Source organism: Stegastes partitus, unplaced genomic scaffold (assembly GCF_000690725.1).
Source record: "Stegastes partitus isolate 25-593 unplaced genomic scaffold, Stegastes_partitus-1.0.2 Scaffold350, whole genome shotgun sequence".
Taxonomy (NCBI): Eukaryota; Metazoa; Chordata; class Actinopteri; family Pomacentridae; genus Stegastes; species Stegastes partitus.
In genome coordinates, this window is record NW_007578081.1 from 395,671 (window position 1) to 421,330 (window position 25,660).

The following is a 25,660-nucleotide window of genomic DNA, read 5'->3' on the forward strand; positions in this document are numbered from 1 at the left end:
GAATTCAATTTCACAACAGCTACACTGCAGTAATAAAAACAATGTGTTTCTTTTCATTTATTGCAGAAATAAAACTTAATGTGCAGTAATGCTATTGCAGCAATGTTAAATATGGAGCATAAAACACTTTAAGTTGATGGGAAACACACAAGAGCCCAAGTGTAACTAAGTTGTTTTGCCAAGTCTGAAGAACTCTGGGTACCACTCGGTTACCTTTAAAAAAAAAATGCAGTATCAGAATATTTAGGCCAACGAGCATAGCGCCTACAGGGGGGTTTAAATATAGTAAAAGTGAAATTCTAAGACTTATATGTATTATGTATTATGCAGATAATATTGTGTGACTGCAGTATATGAAAATAATATAACACGCATTTCTGTAAGTGCATCACTACAACATTAAATCAAGACAACGTTCACATATCTACCACCACAACATGCATTCATTGACCAGTGACAATGTCTAATACTGTGCAGGTGTCCCTTGTGCAGCAGAAACAGCTCTGACCCATCGGGACACGGACGGCCTCCTTGATCAGGATTGTTTTGGCACATCCCACAGATGCTCATCAGATTGAAATCTGGGGAATTTGAAGGTGCATTAGGCTCTTTGACATGCTCTCCAAGCCATTTCTTGTGGCGTAGCGGGGAGTCCTGTCCTGCCACGGGAGGCTGAGAAAGCTGCTGTCATGAGGGCGGGGGTGGTGCTTTGCGGTGATGTTAAGGTGGGTGGTATGTGTCAGGGTCCACACGACTGCCAGGACCCACGGTCTGCCAGCAGAACATCACATTGTAATGAGATGCTCAGCGGCACTCAGTTGAGCTGTCGGTGGTTTTAATGTTGTGGCTGATCGACGTGTACAGCTGCATTGTTGAAGCATGTGGAGCGAATGTCCATCCGTTAGATTTGTGTGTCGGTCTTAGTGACATCTCACAGAGCTGTTTAACCCTTGTATCACCAAAAGGAGAGTTATCACTCCTAATTGACGCGTCCGCTGGTTAAGCAGCATCCACCTTTTGTCTGTTACTGACAGCACTGCGTCCTACAGGGAGCCCTAACTATCCTGCTTAAATAGATTGAGGGGATTTTCATCCAATAATCATTTTTGTTCACTTCTCCCCGTAGTTCTCCTCTAATTCTGAATCATTGGCTGTGGAGAATTGCATTAGGCAGATGAAACACACTGGGCATAGGACATGAGTGGGTATGATAAAGAGGGAGGGAGACATCATGAATTTGGGCTCGTTGCCAGCACTCGTGGGCTGCTGCACTAGTGAGGCGTTCGGAATCAAGGCTCGAGAACAACAACAACAACAACAACAACAACGCACATACTTTGAGAGGCTGAATTACTGAAGCATTGTTCTGCAGCCACGGGGACACAAATAGAGCTAAAAGAAATGACACGTCTCTGTTGATGAAACGCACGGGGAGCTGAGAAACTGCTTCAAAGTGTTCGAGTTAGCCCATTGTTTGACCTTGATTTCACTTGAGGTTGAAAATGACTAAAACCCCCTCTTGCATTTTGTGTTTTCTGGATTTGGGAGTCTTCCGTGGCTCATTGTTTTCTGTCATTTTTTAATTTGCAGCTATACGTACTGCCATGCACGGGGACTTCAGAAATAAATTAGCCAGCGTTTCATTCTCCGTGCAGCTCAGTCCCCGGGCCGCATTTCATTATGTTATGTGTTTTTGTTGAAAGCTTCACTTGTTCTCTATAAGCATGTACATACAGAATGACGATGTGTGTGTTTATATCACAATACTGTCATGAAAACCTTTGCCGTGCTGTAACTTTGAGGTAAAATGATTTACAGCGTACAACAGTTTCCAGTGTTTCCAGTAATGTAAATGTGGTTGCAACCCCCCCACAACCCCCTTCTTTCTCATTGTATGCTTAAGCAGTCCACTCTCTGCTGTTCGTCGTGGGTGGTAAATAGTGGGCCCACCCCTCAACCAGGAAGGCGTCACATTAGTCACACACACACACACACTGACAGAGGCACACACACACACACACACACAGTCGCCTTAATCACGCCGTACCCCTCCTGAATGTGAAAGCAGAGCAGGTCTGAACAGGTGGACGAGCAAAGCAAAGGCAGTCATGGCTGAGAAACAACACACACGGGCCTGTTTCCATCACTTCAGAGGACATTGCGCAGACTTACATTCATTTGTTGGAGCTTTACCGTAACCTCGCTCGTACGACTTGCCCAAGCCTTAATCCCGCAGTAACTTTAACCTCAAAACCTTAAACCCAACTCTGAAATGCAATGATTTACGATACGTGGGCTCGCAATACGACTGTGTAAGCAGATTAATGCCCCCTCAGCATAACTCATTCTCCTGTCCGTTATCTGCGCGTCGGGCATGTGACAGAATTTATCCTCAAGAAGCGGTTGAGTGGAAATGCAGTTTTCACTTGCATCTTAAAATATGTAAAAGTCGCACCTTTTAATTAAAGACGGTCTTGCACATTCTCTAAGCATGCAGATGGCTGAAAAATTAGCTGAAAAAGTGTCTCGGTAAGGTGTGAATGAGCATAATTCTTCCAAAAGACGCTCGTTATTTGGCGATTTGACGACAGTGCTCCTACGTGCTCATTGAAAATCTCCCATAGGTGTTCAGTCAGGGTGAAACCTGGTGACTGCGAAGTCCACATCGTATGATTCACATCATTTTCGCGTTCATCAAACCGCTCAGTGACCTTTTCTGCCCTGTGGATGGGGGGGCATCCTATTCCATCAGGACAGAGAGGTTTCATCAGAGGATTACAGTGATCGCTCAGAACAACTCGGTATTGATTTACAGTAACCCTTCAATCTACGGGGACAAGTTGACCCAAACTATTCCTGCAAAATACTCCTACAGTAGAGCAAGCAGAGCCACTCAGGTAAGGGTCAAGGGGTTAGATTTCTCTTGAACCTGTCAGTATATGTAATGTAATGTGGTTGATATGGAAGCGTGTACACATTTAGTGAAACTTGGAAAAATCTGGTAATTAATCCCAAAACTTCTGATTAGATTTAGTCGTGTACCTATGTTTTGTTTTAACATGATCTTACTTTACTAAATCCTGGCCTCTATGCCTGTAGGCCACATGGAAGCAAACCCATTGGTTAACTTTCACTTGTGATTTCATTCCAGAGAAACAAAGAAACGCACACATCAGCTGGTGACCACCAGGCGGCGCCTCAAACCACCTTTTCCCCCCCAAAAAAGCTGGATGTAGTTACTGAGGTAATCAACAAGGATGTCAGCTCCTGTCAGGTGGGCATCACAGAGAGAGACACGGCGGATAAATCGATCCCACGCTGGGATTTTTTAAACATTATTATTTGGTGTTTTTTGTGTAGACTACTTGTAGCTGGGCTTGACTTTAATAATAATAATAATAATAATAAAAATCAAACACAAAATCAAAAACAACAACCTAAAATGAACTTCTGCTTATGAAACGCTCGTGAGGATTCAGGGGACTGTTTGGTTTACTGCTGCCGGCGCGTGCACGTCTCTGTCAGCAGGTGAGCTGAACCTTTGAGCCTCTGAAAGGTGTGACAGCAGCAGCGGCCCTTCAGAAGCTGTCAGGGGAGGAAGACCTGGCTGGTGGGAGAGAAGCAGCACCGAGGGGGGCTGCGTGGATGCCCACGGAGGGAGGAAGGTCTCTCTCTCTCTCTCTGTCTGTCTTTATCAATCTGTCTTTGGTGCGTGAGCGCGCACCGCAATTCTGATCTGCGCGCGGATGATGATGATGATGAGAGCGTGACCTCACCGCTTTCTGCACAGCTGCTGGAGAGAGAGAGAGAGAGAGAGAGAGAGGGAGGAAGAGAGAGAGGAGGGAGAGACTGTGCGAGAGAGACGCTGCGAGCCAGCCAGCAACACAAACACGTTGAGGGAGACAGCAGCCGGAGAACGTCCACAGCACGGGGGGATAAACTGCGAGTGGACACCGAGGCGTCCGTGGGCTGCTTCCCGCCGGCTCGCCTCCCAGAATGTTCTGCGCCCCCGGTCCGTTCCCACCACGGTACGCGAAACAGTCGCCGCGGCGTCCCCACGGACACTGAAGCCCAGATGCTCACCCTCTCCGCCGACATGGACGACTCCTCGTCGCTGCTGGATCTGCTGGAGTGCTCGGTGTGCCTGGAGCGCCTGGACACCACGGCCAAAGTGCTGCCGTGCCAGCACACCTTCTGCCGCCGCTGCCTGGAGAACATTGTCAGCTCCCGGAACGAGCTCCGCTGCCCGGAGTGCCGCATCCTGGTGGACTGCGGGGTGGACGACCTGCCCGCTAACATCCTCCTGGTTCGCCTCCTGGATGGTATCAAGCAGCGGCCCCAGCGAGGGAGCGGAGGAGGAGTAGGAGCGGGCGGCAGGCAGTCCCTAGCCGGGGGCTCCCTGCAGGGGTACGCAGCCGGGATATCCGCCTCTCCTCCGGGCACTGCGATCAGAGAGCTGCCTGTGGCCACCAGGAGCTCCCCTGTTAAGGTTGGTTACTTTCCATCATGCTCGATGTGGTGTCTGCATCTCTTCCCCAACACTTTGGTTAATACGACATTTTGTGAATGATCTGCACAGAACAGAACTTTGAGGCTGGTTCCGTCTGCTCACTGCTGCTCCGTTCAGCAGCAGAAATCAGGGGAAGAAGGTTTTGAGGACAAGCACACAGAGGAATTACTCACTGTTTATGTTTACTGGAGCCGGGAACAGTGTGTTCAGCATGCACACAGAGGGATCCAGCTGCTGTAGCCTATAGTTACATGCTAATGTGCAGACTGGGTCCTGGTTGTTCACGCAGAGACAGTGATTGCAGCATAGACTGCTTGATGAGTGGGATGAGCAGGAAACTTGTTCGACTAGAGGAGTCCAAGTTATGAAGCACGGTGACAGAGGAAGGAAAAGTGGGAAAGCATTACTTCCCCTGATGTCTACATTTGTATTAATGGAAAAGCAGAAATGCATCATTGTGGTTTCCTCAGACTGTTGCAGACGCCGTCCACTGACTGGTTTGTGATGTTGTCTATTGATTGCCACTGAGGCTTGATTATAGTGAAGTGAGTTAACAAGAGGGGAAGGGAGGCGAACTGGACGGACTGAGAGAATCACTGGCCAGTGTTATAGTTGCAATAGTCCAGGCGAAGTCCAGTTGGCCACTGACTGCAGCAGTGTGAGCTTTTATAACCCACACTGGATGGGAATGAAGCGAAGAGCCGTGTTTACATCCTATGCAGTGCATCCGATGCGTTGTCTCGTGGCTGTTTAAGAAGGTGGGAGGCAGCAGAATGTGATCATCATCTGTGAGCTGCAGAAATGTTCCCTTTGTCTGGAATCTAAAATCTTGCACTTGTGGTGAGATAGGAACGCCCGGCAGAACTGTTGTTTCACTGATTTCAGATATTTCCCAGAAGCAAAAGTTTAACATCCAGGGCTGCAATTAACAAACAGATAAGTACCAAAGTGAGGGCGTGGATTCTAGTTGAAGAAACTTTTAGTTCACGTGTTGTCAGTGATGATGTCAGTGTCCAGTGCCCCAATGCCGGACAGTCAAAGCATAAAATACAGCACCCAATGGCTCCATTAACCAACTGCAGTCTCTGAAATGTCAAAAAATTCAAATTCAAACTGAGAAGCAGCCCCAAAAAAAGAAAATTCAGTCTACGAGGATGTCGAACAGAGAAATGTGAGGCGGTGTCAGTAGGACCTTGGGAGAACACTGCATTCATGTTGAAGTTAAATAGATCCTTTAGCAGAGAAGCCAGAGAAGCTACTTCACCCCATTGACAGAATTCTTACTTTTCCGGTTTTGTTGAAAGGCAAGATTTCCAGATTTCCTTCGGTGCCACGTTATAAAAATGGGTTTATTCTATTCGTCTCCGGTGTTATTTTTGATATGTGCGATGGGATTTCTCAGAGTTGGAGCGCAGGAGGGTGTATGTTCACGTTCAGCCTTTTTTTTCTTTTTTTTTTTGTCTTCTGGGTTTAGTGATGTCCCCAGTGAGAGGGCTGCAGTGAGTATTCAGGCAAATAAAGCCATTACCATGAGCTCTCACACCCCCTTACTCAGTACTTGACTTGTCAGGTAAGCTAGCCATTGATTGAAGCAGTGGAGCGCTTTGGTGCGATGAAGTGCGGGAGCGCTGAGCAGCGCCGCTCATTCATGGCGATGAACAGGAATCCAAACCCTCAGTGACATTTCCACTAACACTTAAGACTCTATTCTAATTCAGTCATTAGGCTTTACTGGTCCTTGCAGGGCAGTTTGGAAGCCTGGCGCATACAGAAAAAAAAAGCAGAGCAAAGACGTGGCAATATAGGATTTACATAACGGCAGTATGGCTATGTTGGAAGTGCAGGAAAGTCGTTCATGTAATTTGTAATTTATATTTAGGAAGATCACAAAGCCGCAACTTGATTTAGAATTTGCAGCAGAAAATGATGGAATCAGAAAATATAGACTTGCTGCTATTTGTGACTGTTAATGAGTGATGATGGTGTGACTGATTACTTCCTTCAGCTTCATTAACATCAGAAGCTGTGTTTACTGTGCGGCTGTTAACAGTCGCAAAAAATATACACCTTCATTTCTTAGTTGTGGCCAGTCTGTGCTTGTTTTAGGGCCCCTCCGGGAGAGCACTCCACTGTGGACTTAGCTTTTATTGCCGGTGGACACACACACGCGCGCTCGCTCGCATGTACGCACACACACCTATAACCCATTACCCCCTGCAATTCCCCTTGCAGTCACTTTGCCCAAGTCTCCTCCAGGCTCTCTGGGGACCGAGGCTTGGTGATGAAAGTGTGAATTAATCTCCTTTAACAGTGGGGCTTATGTGTGTGTGCATGTGTGTGTGTCTGTGTGTGTGTGTGTGTGTGTGCATTTGGATGGACATCCCTCTGCGCAGAAAGAGCAGGGGTCTCGCTAAGGGAGTTAAATCTGCCTTTGAGTGACAGCGCTAGCACATACACAGACACTCGCGCACGGCTGCTGCAGGAGTCAAAGAGGTGAAACAGAACACTACATCAGTTATTAAGGGTTGTAGATGAGAATGAATGGGTTGCTATGGAAATTGAAGAAGAGGCAGGCTTGCTGAATCAGCAGCGAGACCAGCTATCCCATCCGCTGTGCGTGCTGTCGGAGCCTCCGTTGCTGCCTTTGTACTTTCACCCAATTAGAGTTTATCAAGGCCGATCATTTCTAATTTGCAAATCGCTGTGTGAAATGAAGTTCTCACAAACAGAACGCTTTCTGACAGACGCTAAACTACAATAAGCACCTGCATTGATCTTGACACGTGGGGTTCGTCTACAGTTTTCATACCGATATTTCATCTTACCTGTCATCTCCTGTGCTGAGTCAGGTCAAGCGTTCAAGAGCTGAGCTGCTAGTCTTGCTGCAACAGCCTGTTTGCATTCGACGACTTCGGCAACCCCATAACTAGTCCCTCGGTCGCTGCGTTGTGCATCAGCTGTTGCAGAAATGACTCGACGATTGTTCTCACATTCACAGACAGCACAACCGGTATACAAACAAAAGAGGTGTTTTAACAGTTTAGCGATGGCGTGTAAACGGCGCTGGAATGCATTTGTGTGAAAATTTGTGTTTTCATTTTCGAATAGGACAAGATGTTCATAAGGAGCCAATCTCTTTAGTCTCCCTGTCAGCCAGTTGTGCTGCTTGACCTCACGCTGACACTTAGTCATGGCGCTGTTCATGTAAGATGATCCATTCTGATTTCAGTGCTGATAATCAGTCCTGCTTTTTATTTCAGCTTTGATTTTGCTTTGGTGCATTATCAGATAGTCCTCAACTCTAGTGGACATGGGGACTGTTCTTGTTACTAGCTATGCTGTTTTTTTAGTCTGTTCAGCCTCTGTGTTTGTTTGTTAGCTGGATATCCCAAAAATGTGCTTTGGTTTTTTCGTTTAATTCAGTGGCGTATCAGATCATGGTCCAACGATAAAGCTATTCAAGAAATGGTATTTGTTGTTGTTGTCTCATGAAGTGCTGCATGCTCTGCTGCATATTGATCCATTCTTTCAGTTTGGAGATTTTCACAATTTGTTTTTAATGCTGCCATAACGCAGCCTTGGTGGAGGTAGCCGCTCTGTAAGTGCCGTCCACTTCACATATTTGTTTCTGTGCTTACAAGAAAAACACTTCAAACTGAGTCGGATTCCTGCTTTAGTTGTGGTCTTTGTGCCGTATGTGATTCTTAAACATTTCTTGCCAAATCATGGCCTTGGATAGAAAATAAAAAATGCAGAGCAGTGCATTTATAGAAGCAGTTTACACAGGGATGGTCTGGTTTTTTTTTGTTTTTTTTCACAGCGCAGCGTGCGTCAAAGTTTATTTTTGAATGATGTGTTCTGGTAAATATCCCATACTGTGAATAACTAAGCCTCCAGACAAGAACAAAAAAACTCATCTGCCTGCTTCACAACATGCAGAAATAAACACCTGTTTGATACGGAGCGTTTTGCCTCGAGTGGATCTTCAGCTGCATAGTTTAAAAACAGGTCAGTATTTGAGACTGCGTTTAAGTGACGCATTAAAACGTTATTAAATCAATACCTGGCAAAGACAGCGGGGGATCATGTTGCATACATTTTTACTGGCTTTCTTCGTGCAGGTTGGCCTTGGCAGGTCCTCTTGGAGTGCATTGTTTCCTTGAGGGTGGCGGCTTTGGGGATTACGTGGTCTCTCATTTACACCTCAGTGACAAACCCAGGTTTTTGTTTGGTATTCATAAAGTAAATCTATTTGTCTGTTCATCCATCTGCCAGTGACAGATTTAGTCTGGGGAGGGATTAATTTTGGACTCTACTGCATAGCATTAAACATCTTATGTTTAATCATTTTTATGTCATGAAGAATCCAGTGCTTTCCCCACGATCGTAATCTCGTCTGATGCCGACCACGAAGATTTCACACCAGAGCTTTGACGATCATAATCAATTTTCTTCTCATAGACGCTCAATGTGTGACTGATTAGTTATCAAATATGTATTCAAGCAAACTGCAGCATACCCGTCACATTAAAGGGGAACCTAACGTGATTGGTTCTTTATTGTAAACCCAGTTTCATCAGCAGATCTTCATCGTACACTGCCAGGAATTACAGGCGTCGTTGCATTGTCGTCTGCTGCTTCCTCCTCGCCTGTCCAATTTCCATCAAAGCGCCGTGTCACAAAGATCCCGACCCTTGATCTTCTCCCTCACCTGTATTTACCTGGGATTGCTATGGCGATGCCTGAGGTTACCATGGTAGCGTAATGCAGCAATGACACCATCTGCTTTCATCTCTAGAGTGAGACATTGCTTTGCCCTGTCATTCCCAAGGATTAGGCAGGGGTTCAAAAAAGGAAATAGTCTCTTTCCAATCCCTCTAATGATCCTTTGAACCTCTGTCCAAACAACACACACCCAAACGCATGCACGCACACAGACAGACAGACAAAGCATAACCTAATTCTGTCCTTAGCTCAAGAAAAAAAACCTGCCATTTAAAGAAGTAAATGTGATCTGAATGCCCTCCTCTTTCCAAAAAATCCTTACTGTACGCATTTAAAACTCAAATTCACAAACACAGAAATGCAAAAGCACACACCTGCTCTCACACAATCACCACATCGCCTCGTACACAAATGTGCGTGCACAGTCATTCACTTTCATCAGTGTTACAAACTGCTGATCTCTGCAGAAAACAGCGAGCTCTTAGTCATTACCTTCACATTATCCCCTCACTTCATAAATACTAAACCGCCGCCTGACACATACTGTACATATACAGCACGCACACAGCTACACGGCCTCACACAATTCATCCTCTCCAGTCTCAGAGTATCTCTTTGGACGTAATATATGCATATATGTGAGACATTTTTCAGTGCAGGTTGTTAAATGAGCATACACTTGCACAAACATCTTTTTCCTCTGTCGCTCTTTACTCATTCCTTCTCATCTTCTTGCACTTTTTCTCAGATTCCTGTGAAGGGAACGTAGTTAATTTCGCTGCAGCCACACGGTGAAGCCTCCCCATCCCAAACGCTCACGCATGTGCTACCGTTCTCGACCTATGCTCTGTGCCTTTGGGACATCTTGGGAATTACGCTCTTCTGTGCTTTGTGTATGCTAGCATATAGCGAGCATTCATCTGTTTCCATGCTCAAATGTTTGTTTACCAGTTGGGCGCAATTGGATTTTAAATGGTTTTGCAATGAAGCCGTCCACAGAGAGCGTTCAGCATCATATAGTTAAAACCATTTTCATGCCAAAATGTGCTGTGGTAATGTTTCCTCCAGAATTTTATTCTTTTGTCCGCCTGGAACTGTGTTTATGTTCTACTCTCTTGTAAAGTTTAATGTAGTCCTGAAAATATTCTCTAAACAAGAATAATCAAATCAGTTTTTTAGTCGGTTTGTGTATTTTTTGTGGACACCAATGTGACTTTCAATACAGAGTGTCTTTATTCCTTTCAGTTATTTAATGATCTTGTAGTATTAGCATGAGGCAAAACTGCAAATACTACAACTTCTTGTACAGCTAGTAGTGGCAGCATCAAGTTACCTAATGGCTAGACATGTCACGCTGGATGTAGAAACATGAGACCGCTTTGACTGTCAGAATATAGCGGGATGAAACAACAGGAGCAAACCAATCTAAAGTATTCCCCCATTCCAAACTTTCTTTTGTGATTTGTCCTTTTTATTTGTGTCCATATTATATCTATATATCTTTGTGATGTCATCTCATCATTGGCGCTGCCATCGTCCAACTAAAGCAGATATGCCAGTGGATGGAGGTGGGTGAGATAATGGATTGATGGATGGGGGCAGGTTGGGCAGCTTACAGCCTGGGAGATGTTGTAATGAGTTGGTGTGCTTGTTGTTTAGTTTGGGGGGGCGGTTAATGCATAATGGGTGTTAAAGTCTAAACAAGCTTTCGAGCTTGACTGCTATTCCCACGGGGGAACCCGGTTGCACAAATACACACATGAGCACACACATGCCCGTTAGGTTAAGGGTTAACCCCCTCACTGCTGGGCTTTTTGTCACAATGGAGATGAGGGTGAGAAGTCACTGGTCAAGCCAGTACATTTCAGACAAAAGAGTGCCGCTTTATTTTAACATCTGCATACAATGAGCATGTTCTAGCACATCACGTTTGAGACCAAATTCACTTTAAAAGCAATTCCTGATGTATGTTTTATGGACATAGGCGCCAGAAAGAGCAAAAACAAAGATCTTTTGTCTTAGGACATAAAAATGCTCTGCTCACAATAGACTTTTCCACAAAAAAAGTTAAAACAACTTGTGATTTATGAGTAAATTAAAAGGAAATGACACCCACTCCTTCTTCATCATTAAAAATCCCGAATCTATGAATATGCAGATATTGTTGTTTCAAGATTTAACTACTTGGCGCAGCATGTGTCTTACTTGTATGTGTAAGCTGGATGCTAAAACCATAATTGGCTTCCAAAGGAGTGGCAGTGCTACAAATCTTGGTCATGTATAATTTAAACTCGAAAATATGGTCTTCTAGTGTCAAAAACAATAAGTGGAGGAGTCGCAATAAGCAAGTTGAGCACTCAAAATGATTTGTAATTTCACTTCAGTCACCAAAAACGTCCAAAACGTCACTAATGAAAATAGCTTCTTGTGTGGCCACTGACAAAGTGGAGAAAATGTCTTGTATGAACATTGTTAGACTACAACTATTCTGTTGTCTGGTTGAAGTTAACACAAAAAGCGAGACAAAATCAGTGTCGTATTCAAATGTAAGTGAGTGAATGTGATGTATTGGAAACTCGACACTCCCAAGAGCAACCGGATGAAAAGCTGCAGTGGAATCGGTCTCACTTTGTAGATCACAAATGTTAACATGGTGTTTTTAAAGAAGCAATCTCATCGATGACAGGGGGAAAGCAACGATGCGTGCCTCGTTGTCGCTCGCAACAACTTCATAATTAGCGCACCATCTACAATCGCGTCTGACGTGGGTGGACATTTATGTGCTACTTCCTGGTGGGAAAGGCACAGCTTCTGTGCTGGCATCACATCGCATGGCTTATGGCTTATGAAACTTGCAACATACAAACCAAATCAGAGCTACCTCCTGCTGCCATCTGGGATGTCAGTGTGTAAAATTACCCCGAGCAGCCGAAAGCAGTCTTTCACATTGTTGGAAAAGTGTGATGAGGCCTAGTGTGTGACTGCAGGTAGTTGTACTTTGGTGTTAAGAGTGTTGACTCCCTTAGCTGCATGCAGTGTAATGTGTGTGTCTGTTGTAATAACAGATGAGGTTCCACTGGTGATGTGCTTGAAGAAGTGGAACGGTTCTCTTGGGGAAAGAGATTCGTGGAAACACAAGGTGGTTTCTCCAGGTGTCAGACATTATGTGTGTGTGTGTGTGTGAGGGTTTGTTCTCGTATATGCCTGTGTGTTAATATGTTTGAGTTCCTTCCGGTTTCATTGCAAAAATGCCTCCTCCGTCGTCCTTTTCTACCCCTCCTCCTCCTCTTCTTTCTCTGTAATGGAGAGATGTTGAAATGTACCCACCACCCACTTTAGATTTGGCAGGAAGCAGAGTCTTGGCTGGAGAAGAGGTATCAGTGCACACACATGCATACATACAGACACACAGACACATCTGAAGAGAATTTGGAAACGCCGCAGAGAGTGCAGGTCTTCCTTTTCATCGATCTGCGGTTCATTCTCACCGCTCTCGACTTCTATTCATCACCGGTTGTGCTATAGATCTTTGTGAAATCACTCCTTTCCCCTCTTTTTTTTTTTTTTGTTTTAATTTACCGGTAGAGCTGATTGAACTTTTTGAAGTAGTAAATTTCCTCTTTCAGGATTTTCGCTGAAAACTTCAATTTACTTTCGGAAACATCGGTGCAGACTTTTCTAGCAGTGTGATGGTTAAAAAGTAAAGGAATGGAGACAAAAAACACCCGAATAAGCCCCCTTAAGTAGAGCAAACCTAATTTATTTCACACCTCGGTATTAAAATATTGCTATTATAAACTCAAGAGCAGTTTTGAATCATGTATTAAATCGATAAGTGTAATAGTGTTGGTATTAAAATACGATTAATACGCTATCAAACAAAGAAATACCAAGCATATGTAACATTTATAATAGGATTAGTGTCTGGACTCAGGAACATTAAGCTCTAGTTTAGTATTTTTTTTCTTGAATGAGCATGAATGTGATATCCTTCCAAAATGTTTGCTGCCTGCATGTGAATTTTCAGGGGTCATATAAAAACACTCGAGGTTATTTTGGGACACCGTCTGATCCACAGTGTTCATGGCTGCAGTACAGCTGTGATCAGCTTTCCACTCTCTGACGTCTGTGTCCAAACATCCACTCCTGGCTCTGCGTACGCGGCGCATGTGTGTGTTTTGCGTATTGCTAAGTACTATGTGTGCATATTTGAGTTGGCACACGCGTGCATGTGTGGTGTTTGGTGCTGGTTTGTGCGAGTACTCAAAGTAAACTCTGTATGTTTACCACCACGTGCATGCATGTGCGCCGCTTGGCCGCTTTACGCTCTTAAGCAGAATTTCTCGGCCTTTTATAGCGCTGAACTCTCAGACTCAGGTTGGTGTGTAGCTCGTCACCGAAGTGTGTCAGAGGAAAAGTGTACGAGGAAAGTTGGAAGGAACGCGTGAAAGCCTAGTGGCAGTTATGTAGTGAATTGTTGGCTTTGGCTCTGGTGTGTGTATGTACTGTATGTGTGTGTGTGTGTGTGTGTGTGTGAGGGATCTGGTAGTTTTCTCCCTTCAGGACAGGGATTATGTAAGCACAGAGAAGTGAGGTCAAACACCATCCTCCCTCCGGCTCTGTTCTGTGTCGACTGGGAACAATGGAAGCGCTGGTACAAACAATCTCCTGTCCCACCCCCCCCTCCTTAAAAATAAAAACCTTTACACTCTCCAGAGACACGAGTCTGATCGCTATTTTTCTCCGATACCGGATGTGTTCCAGCCAAACACAGATCTTACCTTCAGTTCATGAAAGAGAGGTAGAAGTGGAGAGGACGGGCGAGAAGATGACACACATCAACAGAGACGCGTTACCATGGCAACGCGCGCCGACCGGTCTGGAACTCAAATTTACATCAGTGTTATATAAATGTGGTCTCCTCGTGGGAAGAGGTAGGGGTTGTTGTTTAGCAAAATGTTTGTGTTTGAGCTTGTAGTAATTAGGGTTTCCTGACATTTTGTTCTCCAGATACGAAAACACACATGAAATTCGAATGGCATTTAAAACACAACATTTACTCTAAAGGCTCGTGTGGGCTTTCTGTGTCCTTGGCAGTGATGTTGGTTGTTTGTGGAGATTGCTTCCTCGAGGATGCGCAGATCCTCCCGCTTGATTACTGCTCAATGCTACACAACAGCACATTAGAGTAATTCAGCCGTACATGTTGGAACCAGGAGCACATTTTGAAGAAGCTATACAGAAAGCTCCACTCTACACGTTGACAGGATTGGTCCTTGAGGTTTATTATGTATGAAACCCCCGCAGGACCGAGTCCGTGACTGTCATTGGTATGCTGCGGTTTCAAGGTGGAAACGCTCAGCCATGCCGTCGACTCTTTGTTTTGCTCCAGCGTACAAAATGCGCCATATGGATGTGTTAATAAGGTAAAACACACCAGAGGGCTCTTTACATCACACTAATGTTGTGATGATTTGGAGCAATTTATCAGCGCCAAACACCAGTAAGTAACTGGTGGACAATCTGAAATGCATAAATCATGTCAGAGAATGTCTGCTGCAGGCGCGTAGTGATTACATTATAACACAAACCACAAGATAGCGACACATCACTGATGAATCCAGGTTTATGCACAGTACAGTAGACGTCCTCTTGAAGGAAAGTGTCATGCCAGCTACATGAAGATAGTTTCTGCTCATTTATGTGGTCCTGTGAACATACGACAATGTCATAGTCACTCATGCTTACAGGCTGCTTTGCATTCATTTTCTCAAGGAGCCTGTCGGAGCTTTGTATGTGAGATTCTCCTCATCATGAGCTCCCCACTGAGAAAGTGTATTTATCTGGCTGTGACTGGAAAGCGTTTATCACGATTACCTGCTGATAACATTTGATGGTCAACATTGTGTGTATACATGAAAACAATAAGTGAACAGTGACCACGGTGTCGTGGCAGGTTCCCATCGATACTATTGTGAAAACAGAGCACTTATACTATTAGCGTTAGCTGCTGGTGACTCAGTCTGTATTACTGTGGAGCCCTTCTTGTCTTTGTTGCATTAAATCATGAAGAAAAACTTTAAAAATGTAATTATTACTGTGCTATGTATTTCAGCCATGTCCCCCAGCATGAATATGACATCAGAATATATAAAATGAGGAAGCAAACTTAAAGTTTGCAAACAGTTTGGGCTTCATAAGCATGCTACCACATGACTAATATCAACACAACAAGGTTCACTTAGTCATTTTCCATGAGTCAAAAATTGTCCAGACTTGACTCCAGACATTTTCTGAGCACAAAGAGAGCAAATTTGCAGCCTCCCAGTTTGTCAGCGTGGGATATTTAGCACTCCCATTTAGTCATTTAACCTGACAGAACGACTCTGTGTTCTCACTGCATTACCTAATGCGAAGCCAGTCAAGTAATTAATTTCAAGTCTGCAGAATGGATACAGGTGGCAACGAAGCACACAGCATTTCATCAACTTGAAGAGGCCTCGTGTTTGTTCCGACGGTCTTCTCTGAATGGAGCAGATGTTGAGTCGTGTTGGGTTTGGAGCGGCCCGGACTGACAGGACCGGAGCACAGATAATACCTGTCATGGGCTGTCTTAGCAACCCTGCTGTTTGGGTTTCTCTGTTTATGTGAATGTGTGTGTGTTTGAGTGTCTGTGGCTCCCTGTCCTGCCTGAGTCATATGTGTGTGTGTGTGTGTGTGTGTGTGTGTGTGTGTGTGTGTGTGTGTGAGGAAACCTTTAGAGCTCCATCACCTCCACTCTACACCTCATTTCCAGACAAACATAGAGATGTTGCAGCTACTATTTTATTTTTTTTATATATATTCTATAAAGAGAGAATTTCACATATAGAAAAGGATCGATTCCTTGTGAACATGCTCTCATGCATCATACAGCTAAATTGTGATCTATCATGACAGTTATGCAACTACATAGGACAGCAGACAATGTAAGAGAAAAAAAATTATATTATAGGGCAAAGTAGTATGAATGGCTAAAGAGTTAGCTGGGAAGCCGATAGAATCAACTGGCTTTTAATATTCAGAGAATATGAAGTAAGTCCAACAGAAGATAATGCAAAATATTCCAATTTCAAATCTATAATTTGTACATCTTGAGACCACATGAGGACCTGTTTTTACTGGTGCATTAATACTGTATGACTTTATTTAGCTTGGACAAATGGTGACGGTCTTTAAACTGAAAGTCGGTGTCCTCCCTGAACGCCACAGTGTCTCGCTCTGCCATTGTGCATCACTGTCATCTCTTACATGATTCATTTTCTCCTCTCGCCGCTCCCTGTCTTTCATTACTGTAATCTCTGTCTTTGACTGATGTTTGTCCACTCAGAGAGGGACTTCCACAGAGTGATTGCAGCCACTTCTCCGCTCAGCTCTCCATTCATTCTCTTCATCTGTTCTCAGACAGCTGGCTGAAGTCCAAACTCATCTCAGGCTCCTTTTGCCCGTTCCTGCCAGCTCTATTAAAACACCATAGGTCATCATATGGTTTTCTGGCACGGGCTGCACAGTGCTGCCATCAGGATATCTCATAGTATGCCCATTATCAGCTTTTTGTATGAACTGTGTAGAACAGCATCGTAGCTCAGCCGCTGTGTGTTTAAGAAACTTGATTTTGATAAACTTGATGAAGCATTTTTTACACACAGAATCGTGCAGCCCGTCGGTTGAGTGGCAGTTTTGTGGTCTTGGACTACTCTGGCAACATTTCCATCATTTTATTTTGTTTGGAAATCTTTGAAACTTTGCCTAAACTAGATTTGGACACATTTGTCTTGATTTTCTCCTGTCACGGTGGCCATGTTTACTGGTCACGACTTAGTTTGTTCTCATTTTATAAAACGATTTGTTGTTTGCTGTATTATTCTCCTACTTTGCTCGAGCGTGTGTGAGATTTGTGTTTGTTTTGCTTTGTTTTGCTTTAACTCAGCATTACCGTTGCAGCGTCTGGAGAAATTAGGAGTGTTTAGCTGGAACCAATAAATCTCAGAGTTTGGAAAGATTACAGATTGGATTATACAGAATCTGTATCTTAGAGGAGGAACATGATTTTAAAGTGTTCAACAGAAAGCTCGACTTGTGCGGAGTAATCAATAAAGATCCGGTGTTGGCTGAGTTTTTTGTTTTGGCTTTTTATTTAGCTAATTTAACTCTCTGCCTCTTTGAGAATTCAGCTTTACAAATACTTAACCTGCAATTCTAGCCATGCGTTAGCTGCATGTGAGATATAAGTTGGCAGTACGTAGCCACAGCCAAAGCAGAGTGCATGCCGACAGGTGGACAAGTTACTGTCATCAATATCCAAATGTTGTGCAAATGCTCCTGATAAGTTACAACAGTACCTCTTTCCTCATCGCTGCACAGTTGGTCCAGACAATAAAGGCTAATTAGCATCTACAAGCCGGGCTAGAGTTAAGATGCTAAACCCAAAACCAGAGGTCTAACTGTCATGGTTAGGAGGATCTGGAAAGGTAGCATGGCACCACACTCTTCCACCTCAACAACAAATAGACTATCAGGGTTAACTTATGCATCAGCTTTGGACAAATTTGTGCGGAGAAGTTGCCATTCGTGAACTCAAAACTGATTTTGTCCTCCAGGAAAAGCTACGAAAGATCGTTTTTCCTGAGAAGAAGTTATTCACAGACGGTCTGTTGTCAGTGTGTTTGTGCAACAGACAAGAGGATAAAAGAAATAACGAAAGACGCCGCAAGAGACAAGCACCTAGCTCTGCAATGGAATTTTAAATAGTTAACAAATAGAAAATCAATACGTGGAGTTAGTGCTGGTATTGTGGTGGACTGCCACAAATAAATCTGTTTTCAGATTGTGTCTGATACCTCCGTGAATATATCGGTAATTGCCGCTTACTTGCTTGGATGTAGCCGGTTGGAAAATTTTGATATCTTTCCCAGTCCTACCAGGTCGCTTCTGAAGTGGTTGTGGGACTTTGGCAGGTTCAAACTCAAACTCAAGAAGAGGAAATTCCTTTTTTCATTAAGCGCTGGGATTGGGTTGTTGCTAATGGAGTTTAATTGTGGCAAAGCAGCTAAAGATTCATGTATTTGTCACAAGTCAGTCTCACACACTGAGAGCTACAAAAACAGTAAAGTATTCCCTCAAAATATATATTAAAGAAAGAAAAATAACTAAATCAGATTCTATATGTTCAAAATCATCTCTAGTCACAAGAAGTGACAAAAAAATGAAAAAAGACACCTTTGGTACCACGGAACAGTGAATTTTAAAGCAATCGATGTTGTAAAATGCAGTGACTTAAGCTTTGAGGAAAGCCACTCTAGCTACCGTTATATATTGAATTTGTCACACAGCACACTGCGCTATTTAGTGTACCTTCATGCCCTACTTCCACCACCATGCCATGATGTCCCAGAACTTTTTTCTTTTTCTCAGGCAATCAAGAGTAAAAAACTAGGCTAAAACCGAGAGCAACGATGAACAGAAATTTTTATATGGATCATGATAGTTTCAGTCTTCAAAGAGACTGGCAATGGTTGTGATGTCAGCATTAATCAACTGGGTGGAAATGTGCTGGAGAGCCACAGGAGATACTGGCACTGTAGCAAAACTGGGGCAGTGTCAGAGCCTGCAGCCATGGCTTTCCCTTTTCCTCTGCGAAAACACATTCTTTCATACATTAACCCCGTTTCTATCTTCATCAACACGCTCCGCCTTTTCGATCTGGCCCTCTTTTCTGCATCCTCGTTCTTTTTTCTCCCGTTCGCTTAATTCCATTGTGCTGTTGATAATGACGCTCCTGATCCGCCACAATCCTAAAAACACCGACATTGATCTTCTCGTGACACTGTTACGGCGTTCATCACTTCACAAAATTCAAGTTAGCGAAGTCATTGCAATCTACTTACATAAGTAACCCCATAAAAAATAGGTTAGGGTAAAATGGAAATGTGCTGCCACTAAGCACAGTCAGATTGGTCGCTTAAGTAAATAGTCAAATAGAAAAATCGTGGTCGCAAAAAATAAATAATGCATGTCTGATGACTTGATAAGTATTTACAAAGTTGATTATCTGGATATAACATTCAAGGCACATTCAAACTTAATTTACTGTCAGCACTTGAGGCACTGTGTGAATGTGTAGAGAAGTAGAAAGAATATTTTGTCACTGAAGTGATGCAAGAAAAGCAGGATTCAAATTAATTTTTATACTATTCCTGCTGTCATCAACAGCCTGGAGGCATTCCCCCCTTTCAGCTGAGTGCAGCAGTATTTATCTAAGAGTCACTAATTTGAGTGGCTTATCTTGTCAAACATTACGAGCCTGATCCGCACGTATGTACCCGCACAGTATATAACATATAGATAACGGCGCTGCTGCAAATCTAACTGGTTGGTCACAGCTCCGTTCTCAGCATCAAACATCTTTAGAACTCTTGGAAACTCTCAGCTGGTGTTCATCCGGTGCCACGAGGTTAGTTACTGGTGCCTGATCCTTCCAAGATGACTGTCTGAAGCGCCTGAAGCTTTGAGTGAATCATTATCACAGAGTTTATGTTGTAGGCTTCATAGTGATGACACTGAAAATAAGAATCCCTCAGAAAAATCTATTATTGTATGTGGAGCAAGACGTAAATGTTAGAGGAAGTTACACTTTTATAGAATAGTGTGAACAGCCTTGTCTTGTCCCCACTGGTATAATAATGCATGTAGATACAGTTAGATTTAACTAAATTCTACCATGCTAATTATTTAATCAGAACATCTGCAAAACACAAAACCACCTTTTGCTTTATTTACTTTACAACAGTGTTTGTAATTGCAGTTATAGTCGTGTGGATTGTGAACCCTTCCTCAAGGAAATCACGGTGGCCTCTGGACTTACATAAGTCTAGAAATGTGAACACAAAGAGACATCAGTCACCCTCGCCAGCATATTTGCACTGTTCTGTATTTTAGCTTGTAGCGCTGCACTTGCTGGCCAAGTTTCCTCTCAGGAGAAGCTCCTCTGCACTCTCCATTACAAATTCTCGGTTCATTGTGGTGGGAGAACACTGCTTTTACCAGGAAAGAGAAGAGCCGATGGAACCGTTACCATGATTACATAACACCAGCCCCTAACACACACACACACACACTGAGAACGTGTGAACGCTTCACACCTGTAGCCGCGGAAAAAAAAACAACAACCCCAAAAGTAGTCAGACGAACTTCTTACCAAAATGTCTGCACCACACAAGCAAAGTTTTCCCAAAGTCCTCTGTTTCAGCTCTTTGTTTCACCATCCAATAGCGTTACTTTGACAGAAATAAACCCAGACGAAGCACTTGCCTAATTGGCCGTAATGCGCTGTTTTGCTGTCAAACTGTAACCCATGTGCTGGAAGCTCTTGTAGAAACATGAAATAGTGTTTGTGAAATCTGTTAAGTCTCCACAAACTACTTGGCTGTAAAACCAGCCTTTCTCTGCCTTTTCCACACACACACCCCTCACAGATCCAGCCAGTGTTTAAAGAGCGACTACTGGCACAAAGGGAAATGACGATAGTTTAGGGGGGTTAACAATAGTACCAGTCTCACTGCGGGCTTCATATTTTTTGCAAAAAACTGGCAAGCTCACAGGAAGAGAGAGTGCTTTGTCTCTCCGAGGCGTATTTTTTTATTTTATTTTTGAGTACGGCGGGTTTGTTGTGGGGCTCTAAATTTAAGCGATGATGCAATGCTGCAGCAAAGTTTAACATATGTACGGTAAATGTACTTACTGCCCACACTGGCCAACATTTTTGACTGACTCACCGCCACCGTGACTTGGTCCATGGTTTGGATCTGTCACCGTGTCCTACGTCCAGCGAACTGGGACAGAGTTTAGACCGGCACGGGCCTTTTAAACTATCAAATCAAATCAGGTTTATTGTCATTTTGCTGTACATACACAGTAGTACAGGTGAGATGAGAGAGCGTTTCTTCAGGATTATTCAAGCAGCAAGTTTTGCTAAATGCACATCTGGGATAAGACACTAAACGTTCACTCTCCTGTCTCCTGAAGGGGGCACTGCATCCGTCACGTTGAACATGGCGAACCTCTTCAGGTCCTGGTAGGTCTTCAGGGACACAAAGACGATGGTGAAGCTGCAGATGCTGCCCAGAGCTGGCTGTCTGTCTGTCTGCATCCCCTCCAGCTGTATGTCCGTCTGGGATGCTGTCATGGAGCCATGTTTCTGTTAAAGCAGACACACAGCAGTCCCTCCACTCTCTGAGGGTTTCTCTCAGCAAACGTCCAGCTTGTTGTGGAGGGAGCGGACATTGGAGAGTAGGAGGACGGTCCTGCTGGTCTGGAGGGGTTAGCCTTTAGCCTAGCATGGATCCCGGCTCTCTTCCTCCTCCTTTGTTTACGTTCGTACCGTTTCCTTCTCTCTCTGGTAACTGCCGGCGTCGTCTCTGATCGGACTCCATGTTGGTGTAGTTTGTCCACATCACAACCGATTCCAGCGCCGCTCACTGTCCTGACACCCAGCAAAGTCTCCCGGCCGCAAGTTTTGCAGAATGAACGTCTGGAATAGACAAGACACTCAAAACGTTCCCTTTCGTTGTCTCCTGAAGGGGGCGCTGCGTCTATGGGCGCCGCCATCACCATGTAGCTGCGTTGACAGGTGACTGCCATACCTGTTGGTACGTCATCGGTTGGGGAGTATCAGAAGTGCGACTCCATTAGCGAGCGGTGCAGGCATCAAAAACAGTTTTGTAAGTGATTTACAGAACAAAAAGTAAACATAATGTAAAATAGCAGCTATTCTCTTCAATTGACTTGTGCTCGCTCTCCAGTTCTGTTGCTGCCTCTCTGCTTTATTTCCTCATTGTTCTCTGCACTCTTCTGCTCTCGCTCTCTCTCCCCCTCTGGTTTTGAGTGACACTACAGTGTTCCTTTATATCTGCTGAATTCAGCTGCTGCAGCTTCACACGTACACACACATTCTCACACACTTTTAAAGACATAAAACAATGTCAGCAGGAAGGCTTTTCCTGGTGGCTTGTTCTTCTGTGTATTGTATGATCTTGGATGTATTAAAGGAAAACCTCTGCAGTCACACCTATTCAGTCACGCTCTCGCTCCCTATCGCCACCAGAAAATTGAATTTCAACTGCTGTTGTTCCCTGTGATGTCCCTGTCCCAGATAAGTCACTCATGTCCCTGAGTGCATGTATATAGACACACATTCATGCAAACACACACACCAGCGCTATTGTTTGTTGACAGTTGCTAATAGCTGATATTTAATGGCTTCCAGGTTGTCTGTTTCCGTGCCAAAAGTAGGAGCACTTAGTTTTCTCCACATACACTGTTTGTGTCCTTGTTGGGACTGAGAAGCATCTGAAGACAGAATTAGATTTAGGCCATATGAGACACTGAAACCCAAGATAATATCACCACTATTACAACTACTACGCTTACAAATACGAGCTGTGTGATACCCAATACTTAAACAAGTGCATTCTCTCAGACATGTTTTGGCAGTTGTGATTTTATTGGAGAGGAGGAGGCAGTAGAGGGAATAGGAGGAGAGAGAGGACGGAAAGCTCACAACTAAAGGTGGAGTATGCAAGTCTAGACCAATAAGCCAAATTCAGAGAAAATCTCCTCATGGTGTGTTCAGGGACTGTTCTTTGTGGATGAATCCATACGACACCATTCCACTAAGTCCTGTGCACATCAGATAATTATCTAAATAAGCTAAATATCCATATTTCTTCTCCAGAACTGACTTTACTTTTAACTCCCTTGTCCAATTCTATATATTTGCACCTAAATTAAGCAACTCTTCCTGCAAAAAACAGAAACAAATGGTGAAAATCCTGCTTTCTTACCTTGTTAACAAGTCGATATGGTGTTAAGACACATCATAATTAAAAAAGCACCATGGCTGTGGGAGTTCCACCTTAAAACCGTGGTGTGCTGGTGCCACACAGATTCAGACTTCTGGGGTTTCATGTGCGACAGAACTAAGCAGTTTAAACGTTTGAGGCTGCATTACTTAATGATTCCTGTTATGTAGTTTAACGGTGTTTAAGCAGAATCGTAGGTGAGCTGGTGTTCCTGAGCTGCAGCAAATGGGGAGGGGATGGATGGAAAGAGGGGGCGAGGATTTCCTAGATCTGCACATTCTAGAGAAGGCAATAATGTAGAGCTGCTTGTAAGCCATTTGGAGGCACAAAGGAATTCTTTTCATGGAAAAACCTTCTAACTATGTACCTCTGATACACACAGATGAGGGTTTAATCAAAAACCAGAGAGGGATTTTAATTATTTTTACTGCTAAAATGATTGGAAAGTCACTGAAGTGCTTAATCACTCGAATAATGATAAACAACCATTTTGATTAACTTTGACGCTATTTATCAAGAAACGAGTTGCGACCATCTCTGTGGACAAATACAGTGCTGCTTTGAGCTAAACGCAGATGACAGCAGACGAACATCCTCAAAGTAGAAATAATAGCATTTTGCACTTCACAGCATCCATCCTTCCATTATCTATACACCACTTACCATTTGGGTCCCAGTGGAGGTCTATCCCAGCTGACTCAGGGTGAAGGCAGGTTCACCTGGACAGATAACCAGTCTATCACAGGGCTACACTTAGAGACAGACAACCAAGCACACTCACATTCACGCCTACGGACAATTTAGAATCACCAATTAACCTCAACAGGTTTTTGGACCTTGTGGGAGGAAGCCGGAGAACCCGGAGAGAACCCACGCTGCACGGGGAGAACATGGAGACTCCACACAGAAAGATCCTGGGTGTCCTCACCAGGATGCGAACCGGCAATCATCTTGCTGCGAGGCAACGGTGCTAACCACCGATCCACCTTGCAGCCCATACTAACATCCTCAAAGTAAAATAGCATTTTGCTTTTCACAACGTCATATGTTTACCATGTTTAACACCTTAATCAAATATTCAGAACGAGCAGGAAACACAATATACAGCTTCTGCTGACTGCTTGTGTCATAGGTTTAGTGTTTAGTCATTCACAAACATTGGACAAATTGTGATCTGATTGTGGCGCTAGATGAAAATTTCAGGTAAGTGTCTGTAGATGGTGCTCTTGTTTATTTGGACTATCTTCACTCCTTTAAACCAGTGAGGCTGATTCATACTTATTTAGCATATCAAATGCTGATGAAAAGAATCAAGACACACGTGTATTTATTTATTGACTAAACCTTCATAGGGTCCTGCTGTCTGGCGGACTTGCGGTCGGGATGCTAGCATCTCGCTCATACTGTCTGTCTTGTGAGTTCTACATTATTAAATCCATAAAAAGTTGATCACAAAAAAAAAATAAAAGAGAGAGATATTCATCTATAAGTAAATGTCATCCATTATCACTGAAGCAGTGCTTGACTTCTTACAGTGCTGAAATCTTTCCAGGAGTCTTCCTGTAGCTGTCACCATGAATCTATCTTTTTGGACAGCTTTCAGGTTAAAGTTTCTGCATACTCTCACTGTGATGAAGCAGAGAAATTCTGCTGACTGACATTCCTGTTCACAGACAGGCTACATTCCCAGCCACAAGCTGCACATACTCTCAGAAACCATTCAGAAGTACAATGGTTTATGTCTAACTGGAAGATACGTGACATTCACACTCGCACACACCGGGCTGATTGAGCAGTCTGTAACAACAGATGGCTCTGAACCCTGCAGATGTTTGTGTGTGTCGCTATTGTCAATCGTGAATAAAGATCTCTTGTTTTTCATAATTGAATCTTATGACTGGCGTGTGGCTCATGAGGCAGAACAACACACATACGCGGGCATGCGGATGAAAAATGTTGTTGTTTTGATTTAAATTTCCATGCTGTCTTCTGTTGGTTTGTTGTTGTTTTTTTTTTTTGGTCTATAACCAACTAAGAGACACTGAGCCATTAGCCACTGGTGGTCCACAAGTGAACAGGTGGGGCAGTCTGGTGCCTCACTGGTGGTCTGCAGACATCTGTGTGTGTGTGTGTGTGTGTGTGTGTGTGTGTGAGAGAGTGGCATGGCTGAGGCTTTTCCTATGTGTGGTATCTGAGCTGCCTGTGTGTGTGTCAGAGTGTGAGCATGTGTGTCTCCTTAGCCGTCTCTGTTTAAGCTGTCATCTGACTGAGGTATTTCACAGAACCGTTCAAAAAGAGCACAGGGAAATGCAACAAACTGAACCAATTAAAGCCAGATAACAACAAGATCCTCCACATGGGGAAGTTTTGAGTTCAGCACAGTAAGCCCACGTTTACAAGTAGCCGATTATTTACAAAAATGGATTTACGTTTTCAGAAATGACATTGTTCACACCAGATCGTTTTCAAAAGAATCTTTGTTTACACAAACCCACACACACACGACGTTAAGAGCTGCTATGAGCCA

The 25,660-nt window shown here is 43.8% G+C and overlaps 1 protein-coding gene across 1 annotated transcript in view; it reads left to right on the forward strand.

Moving 5' to 3' along the window:
• Nucleotides 1-3,850: 3,850 nt before the first annotated feature.
• LOC103359017 (SH3 domain-containing RING finger protein 3) overlaps nucleotides 3,851-25,660 on the forward strand; it is a 101,938-nt gene continuing 80,128 nt past the window's right edge. The window contains exon 1 of the mRNA XM_008284187.1: nucleotides 3,851-4,489. Within this exon, the coding sequence (XP_008282409.1) occupies nucleotides 4,076-4,489 (414 nt within the window). The 5' untranslated portion in view covers nucleotides 3,851-4,075. The remainder of the gene's footprint in view (nucleotides 4,490-25,660) is intronic.